The sequence below is a fragment of the Triticum dicoccoides genome, chromosome 2B, assembly GCF_002162155.2.
Source record: "Triticum dicoccoides isolate Atlit2015 ecotype Zavitan chromosome 2B, WEW_v2.0, whole genome shotgun sequence".
NCBI lineage: Eukaryota > Viridiplantae > Streptophyta > Magnoliopsida > Poales > Poaceae > Triticum > Triticum dicoccoides.
The window spans coordinates 132,642,326-132,653,185 of NC_041383.1; the positions used below are offsets into that span (position 1 = coordinate 132,642,326).

General features: G+C 44.4%; 1 protein-coding gene across 2 annotated transcripts; it reads left to right on the forward strand.

Moving 5' to 3' along the window:
- The first annotated feature begins 354 nt into the window (after positions 1 to 354).
- Positions 355 to 9,980, forward strand: LOC119362597 (DDT domain-containing protein PTM-like). Of its 2 annotated transcripts, XM_037627844.1 has the most exons (11): positions 355 to 1,503; positions 1,599 to 2,210; positions 2,895 to 3,945; positions 4,040 to 4,322; positions 4,403 to 4,527; positions 4,600 to 5,189; positions 5,891 to 5,919; positions 6,216 to 6,854; positions 7,274 to 9,033; positions 9,365 to 9,439; positions 9,532 to 9,980. In XM_037627844.1, exons 1-9 carry the CDS (start codon positions 578 to 580, stop codon positions 8,554 to 8,556), a joined length of 5,538 nt encoding a protein of 1,845 aa, XP_037483741.1. In that variant the 5' UTR covers positions 355 to 577; the 3' UTR covers positions 8,557 to 9,033; positions 9,365 to 9,439; positions 9,532 to 9,980. The 2 variants fall into 2 exon arrangements, with proteins under 2 accessions (XP_037483741.1, XP_037483740.1); XM_037627843.1 differs by lacking the exon at positions 9,365 to 9,439.
- Positions 9,981 to 10,860: the final 880 nt, after the last annotated feature.

The following is a 10,860-nucleotide window of genomic DNA, read 5'->3' on the forward strand; positions in this document are numbered from 1 at the left end:
ATTTGTCTCTGTTACCGTCCCGACATGATGGTCGGCAAAAGTTTATTAACGGCTTACCACTAACCGTCTTCTTTTTGTAATGCAAGAACTACACATGAATTTCGGAGAAAAAAGTTCTATCCCACCCAAACCTCGGGCACTGAAACGTCCTACAATGTCTTCCTCAAGCCAAGTAGAAGATGGCATCATGGCACTCAACATTTCATTTCAAATCGAAGGGAGAAGAGTGCTTTGTTCGGAGCCGGTCTCCATTTCCCTCCCAAAAACGCCCTGGCGGCACCATCGCTGCTCACACACACTGAAAGGCCCCGACTATGAACGCAAAAACTTAATATAACCACGCCTGCTTCCCCTCCACCCCCCCACCTCCTCCCCACCGTCGCGAACCAGAATTCCTTACGCCCAACCCAAACCCCGCACCGCCGGAGCCCCGAATCCACCCCGCCGATCCGCCCCGAACCCTAGGGATCCGCCCTGATCCGCCGCGGCGCCGGCCCCGGCCCCTCTGCGCCGCAAACCCTAGGGATCCGCGGAGCCTCCGCCGGCGGCGGGGCTCCTCCGCGGCGGCGGCTTCGGCATGGCGGACCTGGTGGGGAGGGCGGTGAGGAAGGCGTTCCCGGGGTTCGGGGTCTTCTCCGGCGTCGTGGAGTCGTACGACGCCGAGGCCGGGTACTTCCGCGTGCTCTACGAGGACGGCGACTCCGAGGAGATCGACGGGGACGAGATGGGCTCCATCCTCGTGGGCGCGCCCATGCCGCCGCAGCCGGAGACTCCCGGAGGTTCCGCCGGGAAGCGGCCTAAGAAGCGGAGGCGCGGGGACGGGGAGTCCCCGCAGGGGGACGTTTCGGTGGTGGCCGAGGCCGTGGATGGAGATGGACTGGCAAACGGGCCCGTGCCTGTGCTTGCAACGCCGGCGAAGGGGGGAGGAGGGGGTGGGGAAAATGGGGAGTCCATGGCGGAGACGGCGGGGAAGAAGCGGAAGGTTGGCCCTAGCCCAGTTCGTCGGAGCGCGAGGCAAGCGAAGGCCGCGGCATTGGCGGCTGAAATGGAGGCTGCCGCTAATGTTGCCGCTGCTGCCGAGGCTGCCGAGACTTCATCCGCCGAGGATGTGGCTCCGGATCCGATTGCTGCTACGCCGCAGCAGTCTGGGAGGAAGCGTCAGCGTGCAAATGGGAGCGGTCGGTCTCGCGCAGTCGCGAGGGATTTAGAGGATGCTGCGCTGGATAGGCTGCTGCAAAAGCCGAACCTGCCACCGTCGTCGCAGGGCCTGAATTTGGAAGGCCTCCCTGTTATGGATGTCTTTCAAGTCTACTCCTGCTTGAGATCATTTAGCAAGCAGCTTTTCCTAAGCCCGTTTGCACTGGAGACATTTGTCGCAGCGCTGCGGTGTAAGCACGTGAACCCCTTGATAGACTGGGTGCATTTTGCTTTGCTCCGCTCTCTGAAGAACCACTTACAAGATCTGGCCCATGAAGGAGACCCTCCAGCAATACACTGTATTAGGTAAGAGTCTTCGATTCCCTGTTTTATTATAGGCTTACAGGTTTTAGTTTGTGAGAGACTCGTCTTTTAATCATCTACTGTTTTTAATTGCATAGGAATCTTAACTGGGAACTCTTAGACCTAGCAACTTGGCCAATCTATCTTGCCGAGTACTTACTGACTCGTGGTTCAGAACTGAGGTATGGTATGAAGCTTACAGATCTAAAGCTGTTAGATACAGAGTACTATTGGCAGCCAGCAACAGTAAAACTCGAGCTACTACGCTCACTCTGCGATGATGTTATTGAGATTGAGGCTATACGTGCTGAACTTGGTTTAAGGATGTCTGAGTTTGATGGAAATGATGAGGGCAGTAGAGCTACTGGTTCAAGAAGAAAAAAGAGAGGTTCTTCTGTCATGGCCCTAGCAGATTCTTCTCAGCCTCCAGAAGGCTCTGATGATATGGATGATGGTAACAGTGACGAATGTTATCTGTGTGGTATGGATGGCAACCTGTTATGCTGCGATGGCTGTCCTTCAGCTTTTCACTCAAAATGTGTGGGGGTGGTGGAGGACCTATTGCCTGAAGGAGAATGGCATTGTCCCGAGTGTTCGATGCAGAAGTACAACGGATCCAGAAATATGGCAAAGCTTGTCAGAGGAGCAGAGGTTCTGGGAAGTGATCCACATGGACGACTATACTTTGGCACCTGCGGCTATCTTTTGGTGTAAGTCAGTATAGACTTCCTCCTTTGGTCTTATGTGTATATCTTTCTGAGAGTTCCTTTGCTCTGCTGTCATTGTTTAGGCTTCCTAATGACTAGTCAAAGTATTTGTCATAGTTTGTATGCTTGAGTACCATTCTGTGCTGATTGTACCATGCCATCATCCATCAATTGTTAGACTTTTGTGTCACAATTACATTCCCACATATGGTTTATGTTTCACTGTACATCTAGTTCCCATTCCCTTGTGCTTCATCTGCTTAATTTGTGCTGTTTATTTCTCCACAATGATCATCACACTAATTTCTTTTGTTGGCCACAGATCTCCCTGTGCTTTATTTGCCAGTGAGTTCTTATCGTGTCGATGAATATTGCTGTTGCTTGCAGTTTTTTCAGCTGTGCTTTCGTGCTGATATGGGTTCTCATTTTATTCTTTATTATAATAATAGGACAATTAACTATATAGTTTTGGGGATAAAGCAAGGGAACAACTGCAATACTCTGGTTTTGCAAGATTGAGTTTATTTCATTTTGTAGGCTCCGATCAAGGCTTCGCAGAAAAATGAGATACATATATTGCATAAGTGCGATGATTCGTTTTTCTTTGGAAATTGATCCTATATGTTTGCACTCCAGTTAAATGGTTGAATTTTGCATTAATAAATAAATGACCTTATGAACTTGCAGGGTTGATTCATGTGATCCAGACTCTCCATGCCATTATTATGGCCAGATGGATCTTCATTCCCTTATTACAGTGTTAACTCCATGTCATCCGTCTTACAATCCGATCCTAAATGTGATCTCTTTGTTTCGGGGTATTGCAACTGAAACATCTAATATTAACGGGCGATATGAGAACAGCAAGGAATGTAGTACCTCGGACCATGAAACAGACCACAGGCAGTCATCACTGAAACAACCTAGTGAGCATGTACAGTATACCGTAGAAAAGCATGGCTCTCAACAATTGGATACCGGGAAAATTTGCACCTCAAATTCAGATCAGGATGCCTCACACCAGAGTTATACCCTGAGACGTGCGTCAATTTCTCAAAACGGCAATGAAACTACTGCTAATGAGAAGCCCAATCAAACTCCACAACCTAATGCCTCTGGTGCCAACAAGGATAGCTGCAGTTCTAAGCAAGATGATGTTGGCTTACATGTTAATGGTTTGTCTGCAGAGGACCAGAAAGATGCATCACCTCAAAAAGAAGCAAGTAACTGCTGTCTCCGTTCTGGGAATGCTATGTATATAAACTACTACAGTTTCGGTCAAATAGCAGCATCAGCCGCTGGAGAGTTAAAGGACAAGCTTTTAGAGAATGAGGAAGGAAAGAAGCATGGCCCGGATGCAGTTTCTTTTCGGCTAAAAACAATATGTAAGAAATATGTTAATGTTTTTGCACTGACTGATCAAAAGTTATCTGTGGATCTCCTAAAGGAAAAATGTGGCTGGTGCAACTCCTGCCAAATCAGTGGTGGTAGTGATTGCATTTTCAGATTTACTGATGGTAAGTGTATGGAGAGTACTAAGCCATGTGCTGTTGGTCCTTTGTCAGAAAAGAACAAGGAAAGTCATATTGTCCTTGCTACACATAGCATGTTGTCAATTGAAAAACGCCTGAATGGTTTGCTGTCTGGTCCATGGCAAAATCCACAATATAGCATGTATTGGCGTAAGGCAGTTCTTATGGCTTCAGATGTATCATCACTGAAGCAGCCTCTTCTCACGGTATAACTTTTTGACGCTTTGTCCTTATTAAAGGCTTTATTATTTAATCTGCATGTACCAAACTCTCACATGATTATCTCCCAATACTCTGCAGTTAGAGTCCAGTCTGCGACGTGTTGCCTTCTCAGGAGAATGGCAAAAACCAGCAGACTCTGTTGAAGTTGTTGGGTCTGCAGCCCATATCTTGGTCCGTACATCTAATAAGTCTGCAGGTTATGCAATTGCTAGAAAGCCAGGGAGGAAGCCACTTGCTATTGAGCTCAAAGTCGACTTCCGTGATGTTGGTGTTTATTGGTGGAGGGGTGGAACACTGTCCCGTCAAGTGTTTCACTGGAAGAGGTTGCCTCAGTCATTGGCCTGCAAATCTGCTCGGCAAGGTTGTATCTCCAATCTTCTGTCAGTTTCCAGATACACTATTTTCCGATGTATTAAACCTTTGTGACCTTGTATGTCTCAGCGGGACGCAAGAAAATTCCCACCATAGTGTATCCCGATGGTTCACAATTTGCCAGGAGGTCCAAATACATAGCTTGGCGAGCCACTGTGGAAATGGCACAAAATGTGTCCCAGCTCATTTTGCAGGTAATATATTCTCTTTGTTTTGGGAAGTATCAATAAAATTGGGCCACTGAATTGTTCTTTATGTACCTTCAGATTAAAGAGCTTGAATTGAATATCAAGTGGACTGAGATATTGAGCACTCTCTCTTCTGCAATTGCAACAAAGGAAACCCAGAAAATAGCAAGGTTTTTCAAGAAAGTTATAATTCGCAGAAAACGTATAGAAGCAACGAATGTGGAATATCTACTTGATTTTGGAAAGAGGGAGAATATTCCTCCTGTTGTTGCTAAACATGGAGTAAAATTTGAGGAGCCCTCTAGCGAGAGGAACAGGTACTGGTTGAGTGAAAGTCATGTCCCTTTGAGTCTTTTGAGGGCATATGAAGCCAAAGCAATAAATCGCTCACTTAAAAAGAAAGACAGCGAGGACAGCTCACCTAAAAAGAAGAAAGACACCAATGACCGCTCACGTAGAAAGAAGAAAGACACCGATGATCTTTCTAAGATGAGTGACTTCAGTCCTGAAAAGCCAAAAAGGTCAAGATCAGTGTTTGATGACCTCCTAGAGAAAGCACAAAAAGTAGAGGAAGCACAAAAACTAGAGGAAGCACAAAACCTCCTAGAGAAAGCACAAAAACTTCCCAGCAAGCTTTGCGGTCAGTGTTTCAAAACAGTAACTGCCAGGTATGTAATTAAGCCAGATGTTCTTCTATTCATTTAATTAGAGCAAGCAAGTCATTAATTAAAGCAAGCAAGTCATTAAATTTCATTGCAAAAGTGTCAGTTCTTTTTTCTTATCCACACTTATGTATTATAGTATCGATTCTGCCATGGTTCTTGTTCTTTGCATGTCTTGCTGATTAGTTACGCTGAGTCAGTTACACTTGCCTAACTATTCATCTCTACCTTTTGGATATAATTGTTCAGATAGTACTGTATTGTGTTTATCTGGCAATATCTAAAGAAAGTAAGAAATTTCTTGCATGACTAGGTTTTGCTATGCCTGTTATTAGTATTTGATTTCTGAAGTCTAGGTGATTATCTCCCTCCCTCCCTGAGTGTGTACCAACTTTTGTGGTATGTACAACTATTGCCAATCTAGCCGATGTTGATATTCCTGTACAAGCTACACAATTGAAATTGCTAATTATATTTGGCAAATACTTTGGCAAAAGTTATTGGTATAGGAATCAGCTTTTAGCATTTTGACTTCTCCTGCAAGGTCATATACTTTGCTTGAAAAAAAAATGAACTGAAACTGGAAGTACATTTCAGTAGCTTCTGCAGCTTGTTCTTAGTGTTGCTAATATATTCTCTGTTTTGTTGAATGGTACATTTTTTTGACTAGTTATTTGACTATCTCCCTCTTTTTGTCTTCTGAACAGGGAAGCTGTGAACTGCAAATATTGTGAAGGTATTTACAAATTGCAAATATGTCGACATTATTTTCTTGTTACATATGTATCATTATAGTCCTTAAGACCGTCGAAGAAAATATATAGCCCTTATTTTTTGTTTTTATTGTGTATGGGATATGGCATTTTATTTTTTGTCGGGCCTTATGTATCTTCGTATGATGAAGAAAAAGTTAAATTGTTAGGAATTTTTTAGGTGATTCATCATCAAGTATTAAGTTTGGCCTTTTATTTCTAATATTGATGCTTGGAGTTATACTGGGACTCAGCTGCAATATTCTCTTGTTCTATGCAGCACTTTTCCATAGAAAACATTTCAACGTTCCTAGAGGTGCTGTGGATACCGTCTATGTTTGCAACAAGTGCCTAGCTGAAAAGGTCGAGCCGGTGGTGTCTCCACAGAAAAAGGCAGCATCAAAGAAGAGCTCTCAGAAAAAGAGCTCTCCGAAAAAGAAGCAGAAGAAGCAACTACGAAAGAGTTTAAGGAGAAGAAAACAGATAGTTATCAACCTCAAGAAGAAAACCAGCCAGAAGAATGGCAAGCCTGGCCGGCCTAGAAAGAATCCGTTGAGTGTGTCAAAGAATAAATCACAAAAGATGTCTGACAGTCAACCATCAAACGAAGCCAAGAATGAACCGGTGAAACGCATATCAAAAAGGTTATATGATAAGTACATGAAAGGCAACTCAGGTAAATCCGAGCATACAACAAGCTGTCGTAAGAAGAAGAGGACAGCTTCGCATTACTCGTACTGGTTAGATGGTCTTCGATGGACACAGAACACAGCTGATGAACAGGCAACCAGTTTTAGGAAAGCAAGAATTGTTTTTCCATCTGAAGATCTGAAGATTTCAGAAACCAGTCCAGTATGCTGTCTTTGTAAGAAATGCTACAGTGGAGATGCTATTTATATTGCTTGTGAGAATTGTGAAGGTAAGATATGTTTACTTTGATGGTAATGTTTAAAAAGAGAAGGGTTTACTTCATGCTATGTATCTCCGTGATCTTCAAACAAACTTATAATTGTTCACTTTGACAATTGCATGGGCCAAAAACTCTTCATTATCATTTGTTTTAGCCCTGGCCCTTACAAGTGAGCAACAGTTGACCATTCAATATTTGTCGTGATCCTCTTAGAACAGTAATTATTACTTTCTTTTCCCATGGATTATGTCCTAAGCTATGTAACATATATCTTTTCCTAAGCTAACATTACTTTTGTCTTGGCAAGACAAACAATTGTTTTTGGAATTTGGCTGTGTAATTTCATTCACTTCAATTGCTCCTCATGCCATGGGAAGCTGTCATAGTTTAAATGATGCATTTCTGATTGCGCTTGTTCTTCCCTGCAGATTGGTTCCATGGGGATATATATTCTATTACCATAGAAAATGCCAATAATCTCATAGGCTTCAAGTGTCATGCATGCCGTCTGAGAGCTGTTCCTGTTTGTCCATATGCACAAGCTGATGCAATTCTTAAGGATCAATCAGACAGGGAAGAGGCCATTGATAGGTCTATAGAGGACAAGGACAGCAATTGTTCGAAAGATCTGTTCACTTCCAATGATCTGAAAGTGCTTCACGGTCATAACATTGAGGAGCTCCAGAGTCATAGCATTGAGGAACGGGTTCCTGATAGTATTTGTTTGGAAGTGCTAGAAGATTATAATGATCTGAAAGAGTCAGGCAGTCATAGCACTGAGAGAGAGCCAGGCAGTCATAGCACTGAGAAAGAGCCAGGTAGTCATAGCACTGAGAAAGAGCTTGATGATTGTAATGGGTTAAAGGAGCTGGAGAGCCATAACAATATGGAAGAACTTGACAGTCACAGCACTGAGAAAGAGCTTGATGATTGTAATGGGTTAAAGGAGCCGGAGAGCCATAACAATATGGAAGAGCTTGACAGTCATAGTACTGAGAAAGAGCTTGATGATTGTAATGGGTTGAAGGAGCCGGAGAGCCATAACAACATGGAAGAGCTTGACAGTCATATCACTGAGAGGAGTCCTCATGATCATAATAATCTGAATGAGCTTGACAATCACTGGGGTGAGAAAAAGCTCGATGATTGTAACTGTCTGAGTGAACTTGGCAATCATAACAATGTGATAGATCTCAATGAGAACAGTCCAGAAGAGCTTGGTTGTACTGAAGATAGCAAATTTTCTGCAGGGGAAACACAATGTCTGAAAGAGCTGGACAAACTGAAAGATCTCGACAATCTTAACAGTAAAAAAGAGCTTGGTAATTACAACCGTCTGGACAAGCTTGATCACCATAGCAGTCTAAAGGAGCTTGAAAATCATAGTAGTGTGGAAGAGCTTGATAGTCATGACTACCCAAAAGAGCTTGATGATCAGAACCGTCTGAATGATCTTGGTAATCATAAAAATCTAAAAGAGCTTCATAGTGCTCAAAATGGCCAAGTTACTGCAGTAACACATACAGATGGTTTAATAGATGAGCAGTTTAACACTAGAATATCTAACAAAGAAGCCATGATCATGACATCCGAAAGTGATTTGGTGAAGGAATCTATTGCTTTACAATCCAACGGTAGTTCCGTGGATAATGTTGTTCCTGCTGAACTGGAGATGGATATTCAGGTTCCCCTGAGCTTATTGACTTTGTAGGATATATGTCAAAAGAGCAGTGCATTCCAGCATGACTTTCCGTGAGCTTGTACTGTTCAGTCTTGCTGCTGCTTTGGTAGAGAATTCCTTCTGATTAGCTTGGGTTGTTGAGCTACCTGACAGCTTAGTTTTGTGCTATAGGATATTACATTGGTGATGCAACCCAGTAATAATAATCTACAAAAAGGAAAAATATATGTTTGTGGATTCATCGTATTTTGGCCATTTCCTTAGGGAAGTATGCTGACCTGACAAGCGCAGCATTGGAGCTATTGACTATGCCATCACAAGTGTTTATTATGGTTAACATTCTTGGCTGGGCTGACATAGGAAATATCTGGGTCCCATTTCCTTCCCATGCTTTCTGGTCAGAACTTGTGATTCATGTTGCACTATTGAGTTTATGTGTTGATTGGGATGTCTTTGAGTACAAGTGGCTGGTTTTTGGTTGTGCTGCACTTACTCATGATGCACAAGGTGGGCTCCAATTTTGTTTACGTATCTAATTTGTTTGTGTTGAATGTAAACATGTTTCATGCTGAAAAGAAATTAACATTTAACAATTTTCCTTTCCTGCTGTGATGATATAGTGGTACACAGAACTAGATTCCATGTTTTTTTTTTGGTCTAGCAAAGGTTCACACTAAGCTCCTGTACTGGGTTTATCATGTTCTTAGTAATAGGCCAAAAGTGATGAAAATACTGCTGCAGGAATATCATAGTGCTAGTTTTACATGTATGGTTTTTGTTACCATTATGGGCTCATTAAGGCTAAAGAATGAGTTACGAGTACTATATCATGTTGAAGCAGTGGGAGCTCGTGTTGTTCCTCTGACGATTCAGTGGTTAACATTTATCCATATCATATCAAATCATCAAGCTGGTAAATCCACGGCTTGTTCTCCCTATAGCAGATTGTTTCTCCAGCTGGCACTCAGCTATGTATCTGATCTAGTTCATTCTCCTTGTGAACAGGATGGAGACAGAGACGAACCACTTGCTACCGCCGTTGAGCACGAGGCCTTCCCATTCTCCAGACCTCCCTCGTGCACCCATAGATGCCGTACCAGACTGACCAGTCGACCTGACATTTCATTTTTCGTGCCCCCCGGTGCTTCTAACATCGTTCCAATGCAAGCGCAACCCTGCCATGCCGCGGAGCAATTCATGTCAGCATCCTTGATCTTATTCTATATACATAGTGTTCCTTTAGGCTTTAGGGGAAAAAGCTCATGCAGTGTAACCGTCAGATTCAGATGGGTAGTAGTACCGCTGCTGTTACGGTGCTTGCTGGTTCAGTTCTGGTTTAGCGAGGCTGCCAGCACTCTTAGATGTAAAAATCTAGTTGCCAGATTAAGTTTTTTTTTCCTTTGTCCATCAGCTATTTGGGGAGCGGTGGTGTCCCGGCTCCGTCTGTGTTTCAACTCCTGAGTTCAGCACGAATGGAAAGGCCGGAACCAGAGGTGCCTTATCATCGCCGTGCTGGTGGTGGCGACGGCGGTGCTGGTCTGCAATGGGTTCATTGACTTGGAGCTGCCGCAACCGTCGGGCCGTCCAGTGCACGGTGATGACTTGCTGGGTCGAAGTCAAAGTCGTCGGTTGGCCGGCGACGACGGTTTAGCAGACTCGCTGTGTGAAGCTTACTGCTTCCTCTACAAAATAATGAACCAGCAGAGCTCTCATGCATCCTTGCTTGGTCAAAACTTTTTGCTGAAAACTGTCGTTGGTGTCTTGCCGTGGGAGCGTGGGCTCATCATCACCGGAGGTGCCTGCGGTGCACTGATCTCTGACAAATGCCCGGCGGTTGCATCTATCTCATCCTCACCTGAAAACATCTCCTCTGGACCTTTGCCGGCTCGTGGATCAGCTCCTGAGCCGCTGGATCACCCACCGTGCCCAGGCAGCCTTTGGGCTACGTTTTTTTTTAAACATAGTACAGACGCAAAGCACTCATATACACGTGCATATACTCACGCCTATAAACGTACACCCAACCCTGTGAGCACTTCCAACAGACTGGGCCGGCCCTGGTGGGCTGGGAATACCACCACCTTCTCTTTGGGGGGTGTTTTCTGATGGTGCATGTGCAGGGTAGAAACTACTTGCCTGTCGCCAACCGCTTTCGAACCACTCCCCGGCCGGCCGGTTGCCATGAGTGACACGCATTCCGTCGCAGATTGATTGATTGAGTATAGTATCTAACCTGCCGTCACCTTCGACCATCAATCATAGCCCCGTCTGGCCGGTCGGCACCTTCGTCCGCCACCCCTCGACACCGATCGTCGCCGGTCTCCTTCTATCTAT

Coding starts and splice junctions, on each gene's coding strand:
- LOC119362597 (XM_037627844.1), top strand. CDS start 578: ATGGCGGACCTGGTGGGGAGGGCGGTGAGGAAGGCGTTCCCGGGGTTC. Junction 4,323..4,402: donor CTGCAAATCTGCTCGGCAAG/GTTGTATCTCCA, acceptor TGTATGTCTCAG/CGGGACGCAAGAAAATTCCC. Junction 5,190..5,890: donor TTCAAAACAGTAACTGCCAG/GTATGTAATTAA, acceptor TCTTCTGAACAG/GGAAGCTGTGAACTGCAAAT.